At 39.5% G+C, this 19,249-nt stretch overlaps 1 protein-coding gene across 1 annotated transcript; it reads left to right on the top strand.

Moving 5' to 3' along the window:
* The first annotated feature begins 15,652 nt into the window (after nt 1-15,652).
* Nucleotides 15,653-16,806, top strand: LOC110869327 (putative F-box protein At5g50220). The gene is made up of 3 exons (XM_022118626.1): nt 15,653-15,943; nt 16,045-16,164; nt 16,312-16,806. Exons 1-3 carry the CDS (start codon nt 15,653-15,655, stop codon nt 16,804-16,806), a joined length of 906 nt encoding a protein of 301 aa, XP_021974318.1.
* Nucleotides 16,807-19,249: the final 2,443 nt, after the last annotated feature.

Genomic DNA, 19,249 nt, shown 5'->3' with positions numbered 1-19,249 from the left:
GTAGTTGAGTAGTTGACTGATGAGATGCTTTTGGACATTTATGTGTGCGTTAGCTTTGTTGAATTTTCTATAAAAAAGTTGTAACCAGTGGGAACCCACCAGTGAATACATTTTTAGTGTGTTTGGATTTATATGTGCTATTCAATTTTCAGGTTCCTATAACAGTTTCGGGTTTGACCCACAAAAATGACCCATTTGGCCATTTAGCACCCTTATCGGGCAATGAAGAAACACGGAATCACCTCCGCGATGATTAGAACCGCTTTCTCTTTCTCTGAGAGATGGAGAATCACATCTTGTGCTTCCACTTCAACCTACATCTACCATGGAAAAGATAGAAAAGTGGGGATGTAGAAATGGCAGGTAGGGGAAGAATCCCATATTTTCAACTAAAAAAAGTGTGTTTGCCCCATATCTCTTACCCTAATAATGAGGTGAAGACCTCCTTATATAGGTGTAAAAATGGGGACATCTAGTACACCCTTTTTCCTGCCATGTCAGAGTGTGTCTCCCACAATGAAGCACTAGGGGTTATACCTTGTGCAATAATAAGTGTACCAATTTGTACACTTTCTTCTTAAAAAAAGATGTTGCACGATTTCCTTTCATGTACGAGAATAGTGCATATTGTATTAGATAATTGAAAGAAACAGATGCGACAACGTGTGAAAACAATAAATCCTGAATCAGGATTTTTAAGCGAAAAAGAGGGGTTCTCAACCCTTAGAAGTATTAGATCTAGGAATCTTGATGAAAAAATTTTAATGTGCGAAAATACGGAGGATTTCGATTAAAATTCTTGTTTAAAGCTTTAGGTGAGCACATATCTTAAAGTATATAAGAAAACCCACATAACACTTAAAAGAAAACTCAGATCTGAAGTTTTTGATCGAGAACCGCTTGTAAAACTCAGAGGAAAACCGATCTAAAAGATGAAGTAGAGAAGAAAACGAGTTGTGATTCTTTTTGGATCTAGATTTTGATACGGTGGGCACCTATGAAGAAACACGGAACCACCTCTGGGATGATTGGAACTGCTTTCTCTGAGAGATGGAGAATCACATCTTGTTCTTCCTCTTCAACCTAGATCTGTCATGGAAAAGAGAGAAAAGTGGGGATGTAGAGAAGGCTGGTAGGGGAAGAATCCCCTATTTCCAGCTATAAAAAGTGTGTTTGCCCCATATCTCTTACCCTAATAATGAGGTGAAGACCTTCTTATATAGGAGATATGGGCAACCCTAACCTCAATGGGCCAGGCCCAGTTAGGGGTTGTCTCTACAAGCCACAACATAGTGTAGTGTAAACTACAACGCGCTAGCCTTCGCGGGTTAGTACGCAATAATAATAAATATTATAATAAAAGGCAATAAGTAACAGAAATGTCCGATCGTTCAGGTCAGGTCCAATACCATTCCCCATCTTCGGGTTCGACCCACAAAATCACACAGATTTATATGTTCTATTCAATTTTCAGGTTCCTGTAACATTTTCGGGTTTGACCCACCAAAATGACCCATTTGGCCATTTAGCACCCTTATCGGTGTTGGTGCACTTGTGTCTGTACTTTGTCTGTATTCGGTCACGATGTAAACGATGTCCGTGTCAGTCCTGTAAGTTGACCAAGTCAACTGTCCTCCTGGTTTGACTTGGCCAAACAATCATATATTGGTTGTAAAGTGTCTGTCTCGAAGGTTGAGGATCGAAGGATGTTTCATATCCTTCAATGACTTCGAAAGATATGCTTCGACTGATAGACCTCGAAGGATCATCCTTCGAGGTCCTTGCTGATCCTTCGAGAGCATTGCATTCGAAAGATGATCCTTCGGACCATCTATCGAATCCTTCGAGCAAGACCTGCTGTGTATGGGTATAAATACCCATGCAGTGTGTTGTGTTCATTCAGACACTTAGAAAGACAGACAGAAAGATAGAGCTGAGAGCATTCTGTCCGAAACACACACACACACATAGTGAGAGTTTGCAAGTTAGATTTGTAAACATTGTGCTTGTAACCGGAACCTTCATACGTATTAATACAGTGGTGTTAATCGGTGAACTCTTGTGTGTTTGTTTCTCTACTTGCTTCATCTCGGTTTGCTTACTAGCTTGGATTCCGCACTCGCTAGTAGGTTTGTATAACAAGGTTTAGGTTCGTCATCCTTCGGAAAGGGACCTACAAGTGGTATCAGAGCCTTGGCTCTTTACCTTGTTTAAAACCGGGTTTGTTCAAGTTCTTGGTGTGTTTGGACACTAGGTTTAGCACCCGTTTTGGTGGTTTTTCTTGCTTTTCTAAACTGAAAAACGGTTTCTAAACCTTCGGGAGTGTTCAAGGTTGGGTTGGGTAACTTGAAAACTTGTTTTTAAGTGACTTTGATTTTTCCGGCCATATCTCCGGTCATATTTTCCGGTACTGGATCTGGATAAGATCTTTCCTTTTTGGGCATATTTTTTGAAAAGTCAACAAGTTTGGTGAAAAGTTGTTGGCAGAACATCCTTTCTGCCGAAAGTTGGTATACCAACCTATCACCTTTCGTACCAACCTGTCACCTTTTTCAGTTGTGTCAGAAGGATTCGAAGGATATCTTTCGACATCGAAAGACCATCTTTCGATCAGGAAGGATCGATAGATAATCATCTTTCGACCCATCATTCGAAGTCAGAGATCTATCCTTCGAACCAGGGAATCTTTTCGAAAGATAAGGATCCTTCGAGTTGGTAAATTTTTCGAGATCTGTGTTCGAAATATCAGGAGAATCTTTCGAAATCATCTTTCGAGAGATAAGGACCCTTCGTGTGATCAATCTTTCGAAGTCAATCCTTCGAAATCATTGTTCGAAACTCAACAGGGATCTTTCGAACCTTGTTGATCGTTCGAACAAGTGTTGATCCTTCGAACGAGTCTTGTATCTTTCGATTTGTGTCTGTGTACACTTAACAGTTTGTGCTTGTGTAGATCTTCAATTAATATTTGATCAAAATGAGCTGTACAAGTCCCTGGGATTGGAGTTTGGACTCACGATCTAATCAAGAGTTAGTCACTGCTGCAGATTGGGCAAAGAGTATGTTACCTTCTCCATCAATCAGTCCAAGTCAATGGGCTTTGGTATCCAATCAAAGTCAAAGCATTCAAAACCTTTTGATCAGTGAAAGCGAAACGGGCAGTAACAATTGTCCACCAAAGCTAAATCATATGAATGAGTTTCCATCATGGAAAAACCGTTTTCACACGTATGTCCAAGGGCAAAGCACCGATCTTTGGACGTGTTTCATTAATGCATTCAATGAAAATCTGGAGACTGCTGCGTCCACTTCTGAGGGTTATGCCAATATGCTTGAAAAAGACAAGAAGGCTTATGAATTGGAGAAAAAGGCCTTTGCCACACTTACTCAAGCACTCAACAAAGACATCTACCATCAGTTCTCATACTGCAAGTCTACGAAAGCATTGTGGGATTGTTTAGTAGCTAGAGGAGAAGGAAATGCAGCTGCTCGAAAGTCTCGGCATGATTTGTTGAAGAAAGAGTTTGAATCTTTTCAGTTTTTGGAAAACGAGACTCTGAATGATATGACCACACGTTTCTATCATTTGATTAGTGAAATGTGTGCTTATGGAGTTGTCTCTACTCAACAAGACATGGTGAGTAGGTTTGCTGACGCCTTACCTCCAAAGTGGAGCTCTTTCATTGAGTTGTTGAAGCATACTGGAACTCTAGATCAAGTCAACATCTATGAGTTCATTCAGAAACTGGAACACAAAAATGATGAAGAAATCAGGAAAGCCAGGAGAGCTCCCGCCCCTCAAAATACAGAAATGTATCTTCCGGGTTTCGATGCTCTAGCAAGAGCAGCTGCAGCCCAGCAACCTAAACTGCAGACTGCATTTGTCTCCAACACAAGTTCCTTTCCTTTTCCTCAGTCAACAGCTGCTCCACCACAACCTCAATTTGATCCGAGGTCTTACATTCCTGTCCCAACACAGCCACAACCACAACCTCAACAACAACAACAACAGCAAGCTCATTATGCAAGCAATCCTAAACCTCAACCCCAAAATCCTAACACAATCCGAGTCGACAATTCAAATCTTTCACACCTTAGCATTGAAGTTGCTAAGGAACATATGGAAATTATCAACACCATGGTCAGTGCTTACTGTGGTTTTGTAGCAGGTCAGCTTGGAAACATCAATATGACCAATGAAGACTACCAACAGATCGACAAGGAAGAAATGGAGTTGATGGATATTAAGTGGGCTTTTGCAAGTGCGGTTAGAAGGGCCAAAGACTTCATGGCTCGTACTGGTAGAACTTCGTTGGAAGGAAAGAAAGATACGAAGTATGGGTTTGATATCAACGCCGTTACATGCTTCAACTGTGGTAATAAAGGTCACTTCAAACGTGAGTGCACTTTACCAACAAATCACGGCAATCACAACCCCTTCAGAAACCAGACGAATGTGAATGCCCAACAAGAAAACCGTGAACGGAGGATGGTGGCAGTGAATAACAATCAGGGACAGCCTGGAACTACAAATCACAATCGGGCTTTGGCTGTTCAAGCTGATGAAGGATGTGACTGGTCAGTGCAGTTTGGTGAAGGTGATCAGGGAAGTGGAACAGCTTTGTATGCTAAGGTCATCGAGCATGTTCATAAAGAAGAGTCTTCTGGAAGTGATGACAGTTCTGGTTATTCTGGAAGTTCGGATGAAGAAGGCTCTGTTTCTGGGGATAATCTCTCAGAGCCTGATGAGAAGGAGGAAGGAGATGATGATATTCAGGATCTATTGAATGAAGCTGATGAGCTTAAATGTCAGAAATCAATTCTGATTAGGAAGGCTGCTACTGCATCAAAGGAAATGGAGAAGCTATTTTCTGAAGATGGAGCTTTTTCTTCTCAAACTGCCTTTATGGCAAATGGTTCAGCCTCTTCTAGTCAGGTAAATTCTGAACCTCCTGCTCCTATTGTTTGTGAAACATGTGCTGATATGAAGCTTGAATCAGAAAAGCTTCAGAGTCATAACCAGAACTTGGTTATTGAACTGTCGAAATGCAAAGAGGCAAACATGGCTTTAACCCGGAATGAAAAAGAATTTAAATCTGTAATAGAAACATTAAAGAAAAATGTGTCCGAGGTTAACAAAGTAGTTTACCACAAGCAAGTGAGTATAAATGAATATATTAACATTGTGGAAGAAACTAAAAAGCAATTAGCCATTGCTCAATGCGAACATGATGCGATCAAACAGAAATTGGATAGTTATTCTAACTCCCAATTTGTGCTTGATCACATCATCGATGTTCAACAACCAAAGGGAAATCAGAAAGGCATAGGGTATAATAAATGTCCGCCCCCCTTGATGAACAACTATACCAAGAGGCCTGATGAGGAAGAAATGCCTCGGTATGAACCCAGTGTGCCTCTTGATGTTGAGGAGTTTGCTACTGGCCTTGGGTTCAAACCGGACAATTCTTCAAACACAGCCTCTAAGGAACAAGAAACTTCATCATCCATGAAGCAAAGTCCTCCAATTATCGAGGACTATGAGACATCGGATGATGAATCAGAAGTGGCTGTAAGTGATCAGGATAAATCACTTAGCAAGATTAAAGGAGTAGATATTCCACGAGAAAATCACATCCTTTGTGATCCTGATACTCCTGAGGTTCCATCTGTTAAGAAGCAAGTGATTGATCCTGTCAAAGTTGATAAGACATGTGTGACTACTGTTAAAAGCAGTCATGTGTTGTATACTTTGGTTGGAGATAATAAAATCTACTCAGATCATGTTTTCCCAATTAAAAATGTAAATAAATCTTTGATTGACAAAGTCTTTGAAGACAACACAAACAAATTTTTGGGAAAAACACTTCCGGGAATTGTGGTAACACAATGTGATCCAATTCCTAAGGCTGAGATTAGAAAACAGTTTGGTAATCAAAAATCTCCAACCACTCAACAACCTACTGCTTCTAAGGGTAAACAACAACAACGAGCTCCAAAGCCAAAGGCTAAGGTTGAATCAAAAGGAGCTCGTTACACGAAGAAAGGAAAAGATGTTAAATTTGTAGCATCAAAAGGTACAGATAAAATTGAGACTTTTGAAAACAAATCAAACACTGATTTTGTACAACAAGTCAAGATTTTGAAACGTAACAGTGATAACAATTACACCCAACACACAACGGGTGTGATGAAAGAGCAAGTACCTCAGGTTCTACAGGTTCAACATCTGGTAGTCGATCAAGTTCTCCTAAGTCTGTTGAAAGGAGAACTTGTTTCAAATGTGGAGAAGTTGGGCACATTATCAGAAACTGCCCAAATGCTCCGAAGAAGAAATTTGTTGAGAAAGCTCCACCTGAAACAGTTCGCCCTCAACGTCGGTCAGTTTCACCTAAACATGATAAACGAACTGTAAAAGAACAAGAAACTAAACAACGACGTAAAAACATGAAAACTGTTGAAATAGCTTTAAAATCTGAAGTTAAAACAGTTCAAAAGGAACCAAGAGTGTCACAACCTGTAAAACCAGAATCTTCAAAAACTGGTAGGCAAAAACGAACTTGGTTACCTAAGTCGGGTGACAATTCAGGGGGAGCAGTTGTTCTTGAAAACCATCAAGAGATCGAGCTCACGTTTCGTGATGCTAAGGGACGACCCAAGACCACTAAGGCTTGGGTCCCCATTCTCAACTGATGTGTTTAATTGACATGTGCAGGATGTTCTAGGAGGAACTACTAATAGTCATTGGATTGTTGATTGTGGAGCATCCAGGCACATGACTGGCGACTTACGGCTCCTATACGACGTGAGAAATATTAGAGGAGGGTATGTTGCTTTTGCGGGTGACAAAGGCGGTTTTATCACTGGAGAGGGAAGTATCTCCAATGGCATCGTGTGCTTTGATAAGATCAATTATGTGAAGCAAATTGATCACAATCTTCTCAGTGTGTCGCAAATCTGCGATAAGAAATTCACCGTGCATTTTGATGATGCCGGCTGCTATGTGCTAAAACCTGGATTCAAAATTCCACAAGAATGGATTCTCTTATCGGCTCCGAGAGTTAATGATCTTTATATTCTCGACATGAGCCAAGCGATTACAACATCTGCACAAGTCACTTGCTTTGTCTCAAAAGCCACGGAAAAGGAGTCTATATCTTGGCACAGAAGAATGGGACACATTCACTTGAGAAAGATGAACCATTTGGTGAAAAATAATCTTGTGAATGGTGTGCCTGTGAGAAGTTTTCATCTACAAGATATCTGTGTCTCGTGCCAAAAAGGGAAGCAAACAAAGAAGTCTCACCCTTTGAAGAAAATCAACACTGTCAGCATGCCTCTCGAACGTCTTCATATGGACCTTTTTGGACCTATGAAGCACAAGACAACGTTCGGTGATGCCTATTGTTTAGTAGTTACTGATGACTACTCTATATTTTCTTGGGTATCCTTCATGGCACACAAGAGTGCAACTCCTGGCATCCTCAAGGATCTTCTTACAATGTTGGAGAATCTCTATTCGTTGAAAGTAAAAAGGATCCGAAGCGACAATGGAACCGAATTCAAGAATCAAGTTATGGATGAGTTTTGTACTTCTAAAGGCATTCTTCATGAGTACAGTTCTCGTTATACTCAACAACAAAATGGTGTCGCTGAGAGGAAGAATCGAACGATTATAGAAACTGCAAGAACAATGTTAGTAGAGTCGGAACTCCCTATTCAATTCTGGGGGGAGGCTGTATCGGCTGCATGCTACACGTTGAACAGAGTTCTTACAGTAAAGAGACATGGCAAGACTTGCTTCGAACTCCTTCAGAAAAGGAAACCGGATCTTTCTTACCTTGAACCGTTTGGTGCTCCTTGTACTATGATTGAGCCGGATGGAAAGTTTGGTGCAAGAGCTATCGAGGGTTTCTTCCTTGGATATGCTACTCCGAATTTTCGTGTTTGGAATCTAGCTACCAAAAAGATTGAGCTATGGAGCGAAGTTAGGGTTCAAAGGTACACGAGTCCTGTTAGGGCTCCGGGTGATCCGTGGATGTTCGATTATGATGGGCTATTTGACTCCTTCAATCTGCCAACCTTTGACGAAGAATCAGCAGCGGCTCGGATGTTGTTGGAAAGTGACAACGCTGCTGTCTCGCCTTTGGTTAGACCTATTGTTGTTGACCCTCAAGCTTCTTCGTCAGTCAACAATATGGTTCAAAATGAGGTTTATGAAGATGCTGCTGATTATAATGACTCTTCTGAAGATGATGAATATCATGATGCAGCCGAAGGATCTTCAGCTCCAGCTGCTCCTGTTCAAGGTGCCTCTCGTGATACTCCTCATACGCAGAATATAGATACTGCTGAAGGGAATGCATCCACCTCTACCCACATTCCTGGTGTGGAGTTGGTTGTTGATCTTAATCTTACCAACTTGGGTATCAATGCTCGTGTGCCAGATAATCCTGAAATGAGGATTCACGATACCCACCCCCAGCAGAATATCATAGGAGATGTCCATCGCGGTGTGCAGACGCGTAATCAGCTGAGAAACAACCGGAATGCTGGTTTGTATTCAGCTATAAGAGAATCTGGTCAACAAAATGACTGGTCCTTCGCGTGTTACGTGTCACAAGAAGAACCAAAGTCGTGGAAAGAAGCATTGAAAGACAGTGCTTGGGTTGAAGCCATGCAGGAAGAATTACAGCAATTTCACAAGCTTGGTGTATGGAAGCTTGTTGAAAAGCCTGAGAACTACAAGAAGATTGGCACTCGATGGGTCTTCAAATGCCAGAAAGACGACCGTGGAGTGGTTATTCGGAACAAAGCTCGTTTAGTCGTTCAAGGTTTTCGTCAGATAGAAGGGATCGACTACAACGAAGTCTATGCACCAGTTGCACGTCTGGAAGCTATTCGGATCTTTCTGGCTTATGCCTCATTCAAAGGATTCAAGGTTTACCAGATGGACGTCAAAAGTGCATTTCTACATGGTGTGGTTGAAGAAGAGGTATATGTCGAACAGCCTCCAGGTTTTGAAGATCCTGTCCATCCCGATCGGGTTTGGTTGCTCAACAAAGCTCTCTATGGTCTTCATCAAGCGCCACGAGCTTGGTATGCAACCTTATCTACATATCTGCTGGAGAACGGTTTTCGAAGAGGTCTTATCGATTGTACTCTCTTCATCAAAGAACAAGATGGAGATGGAGATCTTCTTCTGGTTCAGGTATATGTTGATGATATTATTTTTGGTTCTACTAATGATGCTTTGTGTAGGAATTTCGAGCGCATTATGCAGGATAAGTTCGAGATGAGTGCTATGGGGGAAATGAATTTCTTCTTGGGCCTACAAGTGCAACAAACGGAGTCTGGGATATTCATCCATCAGACTAAATATGTTGGTGACATCTTGAGCCGGTTCCAGATGTCCGATGCAACGCCCATTGGTACCCCACTGCCAACTAATCACGGAATTACTCCAGACTTGAAGGGTGAACCTGTTAGCCCTTCATACTATCGCGCGATGATCGGATCCCTTATGTACCTCACAGCATCAAGGCCAGATATAATGTACCCAACGTGCCTGCTTGCCAGATATCAAGTTAACCCGAAGGCCTCACATCTTGCAGCTGTCAAAAGGATTTTTCGTTATTTGAAGGCTTACCCCGACACCGGTCTGTGGTATCCTAGGGATAATAACTTTGACTTGGTCGCATTCAGTGACTCTGATTTTGGCGGATGTAAAATCGACGGCAAATCCACAACGGCTGGATGTCAGTTTTTAGGAAATCGCCTAGTCACATGGCAATGCAAGAAGCAGACATGTGTCGCTACATCAACATGCGAAGCTGAATACATTGCTGCCTCAAGTTGTTGCTCCCAAGTTCTTTGGATCCAACAACAATTGCGGGACTACGGTTTTGAATTCCTAACTACTCCTATTTACGTTGATAATTCTGCTGCTTTAGATATCACTAAAAATCCTGTGCAGCATTCAAAGACCAAACACATCGAAATCAAATATCACTTCATACGTGATTGCTTTGAGAAAAGGCTAATCGATGTTGTTAAGGTCCACACCGATGACCAACGTGCCGACTTATTTACCAAAGCTTTTGACAAATCTAGATTTGACTTCTTATTATTGGTAAATGGCATTAAGGTCAAGCAAGAGTAAACCAACATCGGAAAATCATTTTTTTTGTAAATACCTTTGTGTGTTTTTAAATTTATCTTAGTTTATTGATTTTAGGGGGAGTAAATCCAAAAATCTGAAAATCCAAAAACATCGAAAAATTTCAAAAACACAAAAACAATAGAAAAACAAAAATGAGTATCCTGGCGAGCAAAAGAGAAAATGATAGTACATCAGTGGTCTATCCAAACCTTTTTAAACCTTAAATGAAAAACGATAAGCAGCTCTATATAAGATGTATCGGTAGGCTCACAATCATTTTAAAGTGTGCAGGGTGATATAAATCTTAAATCGACTGAAGACCAGGTGGGAACCATTCATTGGCATATGGTCTTAGTACCGAAATTTCGTTTGATAGATTGCCGAGGTTCTGAGATATTCGGTCTTTATGCTGCTTATCATCTGGGTATCATGGTTGTATCTTTTACCGAAAAATAACGGGGACGCAAGTCTAGATCTTCCATGATACCATACATACGTGTACATAATACATACTGCATTCGACCTCAATAAGTGATAAACAATCACATGTCCCTACAAATAAGTGATAAAATATCACATTTATCCGGGTGTCAAGTTCGTCTCTCTGCTGTACGGAAGTACTGACCTGTTCACGGACTTGCACCTGTGCCCTCATGCATACGAAAATCAAGTTCCTCATCAATAAGTGATTATATCACATAGGGCTTGTTTTCAAATCAAAATAAGTGAGTATCTCACAACTTATACGGTCAAACAGATGATAATCGGTATACTCACCGGTAAGATGAACTCTTGTGCATACCTTGATACGGGAATGTGTCGTGATGTGGATGAACACCGGTCGGTAAGTATAAATCATACCTTAACGTATCCCCTCGCCATGATTACATCTGATAAGTTGAGCTTAAGTGGACAACAATACCGATAATTGTTATAGGATGCTTATCTTAATGTTAACTAACTGAACAACAAGAGTGTTTTGGCATGACCGTACACTGATATGATTCTCTTACCCTCGAAACTCGCAAAAAGAATGTCTGTATATATTTATTTACTACTTAACTTTTATTGTTTTTCTTTTAAACAGTTTCGTCGTTTGGTGCATATCAGCACGACATTAGCGGTGATGTCGTTTGATAACACTCAAAGGATTTTAAATTGTTGTCTTTTAATTTCAAAAATACCAAAAAGATTTTAGGTGTGTTTTAATATAAACTTTATAAAAGCCAAAAAGATTTTCTTTCTACTTTATTTTTGATCGTACGATGTTGGAGCTCGAGTCTTCGTTACCTGAAACCTGAACGAAAACCGAACTGACTAAATCTTCATAAACGGTCGAAATTTGCAAGTTTTGAAAGTTAAAGACTAAAATTTGACAAATTTATTAAACTTTCAAACTGTCGGACGGTGTTTGATTGTGACATGGTCATTCGTGTGTCTTTTGGTTATACTAACTATTCCAAGCAGTTGTTCTCATTACGCGTTTAGATTTCTTGCATGTGCAGATTCTAAAGGCAAGGAGAACATGGTCGATGACAAGCTTTGGAATGAAGACACGACGAGAAGGCGCTCAAAAGATGAAGATGATCGAGTTGTCGCTGGCCATCATCAACACCACAAGGATCTCACTTCATAAAAATCAAGTTATTCACGAGCATAACTCAAGAGGGAGCTTATGTTAAGGGGGAGTTTGTCAACACACTTCCTACATGATTCGGGTAGTTTGTTGATACACTCTCTGCTTTCAAGACGTGAAGACTTTGAAGATCCTCCGACTTTGAAGACTTGAAAGGACATCAGAGTTTTGAGAACTCGAAGACCAAAGACCATCGAAGTTCGAGACGAGTCTACAATTATAGAAGATAAAGACAAAGCTACAGCCAAGGGGGAGTTTGTTGGTGCACTTGTGTCTGTACTTTGTCTGTATTCGGTCACGATGTAAACGATGTCCGTGTCAGTCCTGTAAGTTGACCAAGTCAACTGTCCTCCTGGTTTGACTTGGCCAAACAATCATATATTGGTTGTAAAGTGTCTGTCTCGAAGGTTGAGGATCGAAGGATGTTTCATATCCTTCGATGACTTCGAAAGATATGCTTCGACTGATAGACCTCGAAGGATCATCCTTCGAGGTCCTTGCTGATCCTTCGAGAGCATTGCATTCGAAAGATGATCCTTCGGACCATCTATCGAATCCTTCGAGCAAGACCTGCTGTGTATGTGTATAAATACTCATGCAGTGTGTTGTGTTCATTCAGACACTTAGAAAGACAGACAGAAAGATAGAGCTGAGAGCATTCTGTCCGAAACACACACACACATAGTGAGAGTTTGCAAGTTAGATTTGTAAACATTGTGCTTGTAACCGGAACCTTCATACGTATTAATACAGTGGTGTTAATCGGTGAACTCTTGTGTGTTTGTTTCTCTACTTGCTTCATCTCGGTTTGCTTACTAGCTTGGATTCCGCACTCGCTAGTAGGTTTGTATAACAAGGTTTAGGTTCGTCATCCTTCGGAAAGGGACCTACAATCGGGCAGGTTGGATAACCGGTCAACAGGCTAGGTTGGGTCCACGACACACTTGTTTGTCAGAATTTATTGATTCATCTAGTATGTAAAATATGTGTTTCAAATATTATGGGAGGTTTTAAACATTAAAAATACCCTTTTAATAATATTGATTTGGGGCAGGGCTGAATTGAACATAATACCAGGTGGATAAAAAATCTGTGTGATTTTTCCTACATAGTAATGTGATAAAAAAAGGATACTTTTTATTTTATTTTTTAAAAGGTATAATTTGTGTAGATGCGAGCCCTTGGTAATTTATCTAAGCCTAGAGGTGTGCAAAGTCTTTTTATTCCCGGTCTTGGTCAACGGAAGTCAAAACTGGTTCTTGGTGGACCTGGTTGGGGTTAGGAATCTGTTTTTGGAGAGGGAAGCGACTGATTCAGATCATTTTCGGTTTTTTAACCGATTTGATTTGGGTTTTTAAATTAGTTTGAAAGAGGCAGGTTACAAACCGAGGTTTGGGTAGCAAACATAACCATTTCTTGCCAAGCAGATTTCAAACCAGCTCTGGTTTGCCGGTTTTATCTTACAAACCAGGTTTTCAATCCAGCTCTGGTTTGCCGGTTTTAAAACATTAGCACATTTATATACTATTAATTTGCAACGAGTGCATTAGTAAGTTGTAAGTTCTGCATTAAGGGTTTGTCTTGCAAGGTGTTATTGTACATTTATATTGTTTGGTTGTAAATTGTGCTTAAGTGCTTGTATCTTAATCAAATAATTGTTTCATTATCTTACCAAATTCAATTTGTTTTGTATGCATGTATAGTTATAAATTGTGCTTAAGTGGTTGTACCCTAATTAAATAATGGTTTCATTATCTTACTATATTCAATCGGTTTGATCCATTTAAAGTTGTATTGTTTTATTTGTAAATTATTATTATTTATAATAATCTAACTAATTTAGCCAAAATCTTGCATAAATATGATTTGCAACATATTGATGCAATGGTTGTTGTAATGTATGCATTATGGTTTGTATAGTGGTAATGATATATATTATATATAGATTACGATGCAAAAAGTCAATCCAATCTTCTTGGTCCTCCGCTTTAACCGCTTTCGAATCACCACAAAAGGCATAAATGATACGTTTTTTTTCTGACAGTCAGTGATGCCGTAATCTTTATCTAAAATCCGGTTTAAAGATTCCGATGGACTAAAACGACTCTAGTAAGGGAGAACACGACCTGGGTCACTGGGGCATTGCTGATTTATAGTGCACACAAAGGGATCCTCATTGACCGGATCCTGAAGATATAAATCAGCCTGCTCTTCGACTAACGTACCAGTTTTAGCACCTGCCTCTAAATCCAAGACCGCGAACCTGTTTTGAGTGCACAACTGCGATTTTACAGCAGCTTTGGCAGGAGGGTTTGGTTTAGAATTTTTGGGCTTTACAGGGATGTAGCTTTCTGGGCCTGGGACTGACCTTGAACAGCTCGGTTGTAGTTGAAACCCGGAGACTTTTTGGGCACAGAATTGGGCTTTTTGGCAGGCCCATTAGTAGCTTTGTTTGGAACAGATTGTGAAGCAGGAGGGGTCGGGTAGGAGCAAGACGCAGCAGCTGGCCCTTTCTCTAGATTTTGCTTGTGAGATCCACTCTTTTTATTGGTCACTGTTTCTTACCCGTCTTTATCAATGCCCTTACCTTTCTCTAATCCACATATTTAGGTACTTTTTTACTTGACCTAGTTATTATTCTTTACATGGTATATATGAATAACTATATCCAAATCATAAATTATCTTTTATATTTTCCTTTTTGTTTACTATTGTTACTACAACACCATTTTTTGGATTATCTTAGAAACTGGCAACAGCCATCACTAATGCAATCTTGCAGTTCTAATCCGTTTCTAAGTAATAATCATGCTATTTAATTATGATATTTTCTGTGAGTTTGTATGCAAACAAGATTAATGATAGTTTTTTCTTGGTATTAAAAGTAGCAGTTTTATTTATAAGTGAAATTTTAAATATTTTTAGTTAATTCCGTATTTATAAAATAACACAGACGGATTCTATAATAAGAAATACAAAACGTTAACATGAAAATTTGGTAAATATCATTTCCACCAATGGAACTTTATTCGTGCTGGTTAGAGTTATCCCACACTCCGTCCCATCGTTTCTTGACTTAGTAACAACGCAATTCCTAATTAATATCCGTTAAAAAAGTATCATACTTCTTATCTCACTTGCAATGTTCTCATAACTGGGTCATCAAAGTGCTCGTCTTACGGTCCCGCAATAAATAATTTAATATACAAAGGCCTGAATATATAATAAAAATATGGAGCATGGCCAGAAAGTGATATTTTGTAAAGAAAAGATGAAAATACAAAGAATAATGAAATGCGGTCTAATAAACAGGTTCAGTTCCTCAGTTTGACATTTCAATTAAAATGAAGACAACTAAAATAGAATCAAGAGAAGTGATTCAAATTAATTTGAAACGACTCACAAGTAACATCGATGAGAATTACATTCAATTTGCCTCTTATGCCTGTTTGAACATGGGCTTTCGATCTCATATTTTTTTTATTTGACACGGTATGTATTCACCACAAATCAAACAAATAAACCACCCTAAATTGAAATAGCTAGAAGTGTGATTTTTACAATAAGAGTAGACTAAATGGAAAAAAAACACACACCTAAATAAAATAAAACAAGTAATGGGCCACCGTTCAAATGGGCCACACACTCAAATAAGTATTGGAATGGCATCTACAGATTCACTTTCTTGTTGAAATCGCTCACGCTTCAAACCCTAATTTGGTGATGGATACAGGCTGCTACATCTCTCTAAATTCGTCAAATTTATTTACTTTTCTTTACTTGATCATCAAATTTAGTAAATTGGAGGAACTTTCAACAATCTATTTTGTTATCTTTATATTTCAGCAATCAAAATGTCAGACCACATACCTTTTGCACTCCAAGAAGAGATCATGAAAAGGCTTCCAACCAAATCACTGCTGCGGTTCAGAACCGTTTCAAAAGCATGGAAGTCTTTGATCGATAGTTCTCGGTTTGTTGTAGATTACAGCGTCAACCACACTCACCAGCACCATCTGTTAGTAAGGTACAGTCCACCAATAGGTCTTGGACAAAAGTACGTTTCAATTGTAGATGATGAAATTTTCCCCGAACACAAGTGTTCCCTGCCTGATCCCGCATCTGAAGGTGTTGGACTTACGATAGTAGGTAGCTGTCAAGGCTTATTCTGCATATACACTATTTCTTCAGGTGAGCCTGGGAGATCACTCATCTACACGGCTTCTATTTGGAATCCTTCAATTAGAAAATTAGAAAATCGGTTGCTATCGATGTGCCTCAGGTGTCTCATGTGTTAGATCCAGACTCTGATATTGTTTTTGGTTTTGGGGTTTGTCCTCACACCGGTGATCCTAAGCTTGTCAAGGTTAACTTTTGTAAAAGTAAGCGGAACTTAGACTCTATAACTTTCACGCCTTGGCAAGTTGAGGTTTATACATTGAGTTCACAGGTGTGGAGAAGTATACCTACTATCAATCAACCGCGTAACTCAGTTCAATTGTTGTGGGATCAGGTAGTTATAGATGGGTTTATTTATTGGCTTGCTATTGATGGTAGGACAACTGGATTTCTGGGGTATAATATGATAGTTTCATTTGACATGACAAGTGAAAAGTTTATGGAAGTATCACTCCCTGCTACTTTAGCCCAAGCCCATGCCCCTAACAAAACAGTGGTTATATCTAAGCTAAAAGAGTCTCTCGTTGCTGTTGAACTGGTTAGGGAGGCTGAGAAACGAGTTTATGGTGTATGGATGATGGAGGATGGTGTTCCAAACTCCTTTACAAAGCTATTCACCATAAACTTACCAGATGTATCAATACAACGGGTACTTGGAATTAGGAAGAATGATGAACCTATATTTGCAACGAGACCTGATGACAATGCACATGATGTCTTTATTCATGAACTCCACTCAGAACACATCAGTTATACTCGGATTTCTGGCAATGGAACTTTATACTCTGCTGGTTCCTACATGGAAACACTACTTTTGCTAGATCATTGAGATTGCAGTTTTTACGGCAAGATTGTGAGGCATGGATCTTTGAACAACTGGCTTTTGCAGCAGGCAAGCTAAAAAATGGAGTTAAGTATAGTTATAGCACCTATTGGGTATGGTTACTAAAAAGTTAATAGCATTACATTTAGATTGATATGTTATCTTTTATCTTGTGTTGATGCATTTTTTGTGTCTTTCACTAGTCTTGTATGTAATGTCATATTTTGTACGGTCTTTATGTGATTATCGTGTCTGTATTCGTAGTCGACCAAGTCGGATATCCTCCTATCCGCTTGTGTCCGACGTGTTTTGTCTCTCGTTGTATGTAATTATCGTAAAACAATGCATGTTGCATCTAAGGGTATTTCAGTCATATTGTAATACATTCTGTGCCAACTGCATCTGCAAACTTTTATGCAGAAACAGTTAATCTTTTTGCAGGCCTTGGCGAAACAGGTCTGTTTCGTCAAAGAGATGTCGACGAAACAGACATGTTGACTTAATTTGTGATTCGTCAAGGCAGTCAACGAATCAAATGTGATTCGTTGACTGTTGGGCTTGTTACATGGGCTTACTTGTGTTTCGTCGGCCCATGTTCTGATTCGTCAAGGTTAACAGCCCACCTGCTATATAAGGCACAGAATGTTCTCAGTTTCCTTAGAGATGTGAGTTTACCCTTTGTGCTTGTAAGAACTGTGTTTGTATCAGTTTGCATTTCTCATCCAGTTAATCAAACGATTGTGTTTCTTTGGTTAACCTTGTGTTTATCTTGTTCTATGTTTGTTTGGCTAAGTTAAGTGGATTCCGCACACTTAACTTTGTTTGTTATAAACAAGGATTCCGTAGTGAAAATCGATCCTCCGATTTAGGGACCTACAAGTGGTATCAGAGCATTGGCTCTTATCCTTGTTTAAAATCAAACATAGTTTGGGTTGTTGAACAAGTTGTAGTGTTTTTTTTATAAGACTTTGGTTCTTAAAAACTTTATATTTTTCTGGAAATTTGGCTCTTGAACTCTTGACTTTCTTGGGATTTTGCTAAAATTTTAGTGAAAACCTTGCTTGTTTGTGTGTTATTCATGCTTACAAGTTGGTTTTGGTTGAAATTATTAGTTAAAATTGGTGTTTGAAAACTGTCAGTTCATCCGATTGTTTAAGTGTTCTTCACATCTTCATAATATCTTCAAGAGTTCTTTGTAAAAAGGTTGTGTTTTAGTCCAAAAAGATAAGGTTTCATGTTTTGAAAAGTGTTTGACCCATTCTTTTATCCACCATACTTCTAAGTTGGTGAATAGCAGGTGTGGGAAGTCGTGTGAGGTTGACAGGCTGGGTATAAACTTTTCACCAACTTTTACCAACCTCTGACAATCTCTTTTTGACGAATCACAATCTCAACGAATCTGATTTCGACGAATCACAAAGTCAACGAAACAGGAAGCAATTCGCCAAAGGTCCCTTCGACGAATCAAAATCAGTTTCGCCAAAGGTCCCTTCGACGAATCACATCTAATTCGTCAAAAGTCCCTTCGACGAATCAAAGTCTGTTTCGCCAAAGGTCCTTTTGACGAAACACATATCTGTTTCCTCAAACTTCTTTGAAGAAACAGGATCTGTCTCGTCGACTACTGTTTCGTCAAAAGCAAATTCTGTTTCGTCAAGAAAGTTCAAAATTTTCAACAGAAGGTTTGCAAGTTAACCATATCAGTGTGTTTTCTAGTGTCTGTTCAAGTTTTCAGGTAATAGTCATCAAATATGAGTTGTACAAATCCTTGGGACTGGAGTACGGACCCACAACCCGGTCAAGATCAAACTTCCGCAGCAGCGTGGGCGAGAAGTATGTTTCCACAACCGGCAATCAGTGCCAGTCAATGGGCTTTTGTATCCAATCAAAGTCAAAGTATTCAAAACCTGCTAATTAGCGAAAGTGAAACGGGCAGCAACAATCGTCCACCAAAGTTAAACCATATGAACGATTTTCCATCATGGAAAAGTCGGTTTCACACATATGTGCAAGGACAAAGCACCGAGCTTTGGACGTGTTTTATCAATGCATTCAACTCCAATCTTGAAGTTGCAGCATCAACTTCTACGGGTTATGCTAACATGATGGAAGATGACAAGAAAGCGTATGATTTGGAGAAAAAGGCCTTTGCTACACTTACACAAGCACTCAACAAAGATATCTATCATCAGTTCTCGTACTGTAAAGACACGAAAACATTGTGGGATGCCTTGGTTGCGAGAGGAGAAGCCAATGCAGCTACTCGAAAGTCTCGTCATGATCTGTTGAAGAAAGAATTTGAATCTTTCCAGGTTTTGGAAAATGAGACCCTTAATGATATGACTACGCGTTTTTATCATTTGATTAGTGAAATGTTTGCTTATGGGGTTTTGGCTACTCAACAGGATATGGTGAACAGGTTTGCTGATGCCTTACCTCCAAAGTGGAG

The sequence above is a fragment of the Helianthus annuus genome, chromosome 7 (genome assembly GCF_002127325.2).
Source record: "Helianthus annuus cultivar XRQ/B chromosome 7, HanXRQr2.0-SUNRISE, whole genome shotgun sequence".
NCBI classification, from domain to species: Eukaryota; Viridiplantae; Streptophyta; class Magnoliopsida; order Asterales; family Asteraceae; genus Helianthus; species Helianthus annuus.
Note: the sequence above shows the minus strand (reverse complement) of the source record. Positions and strands in the feature narration are given on the sequence as shown.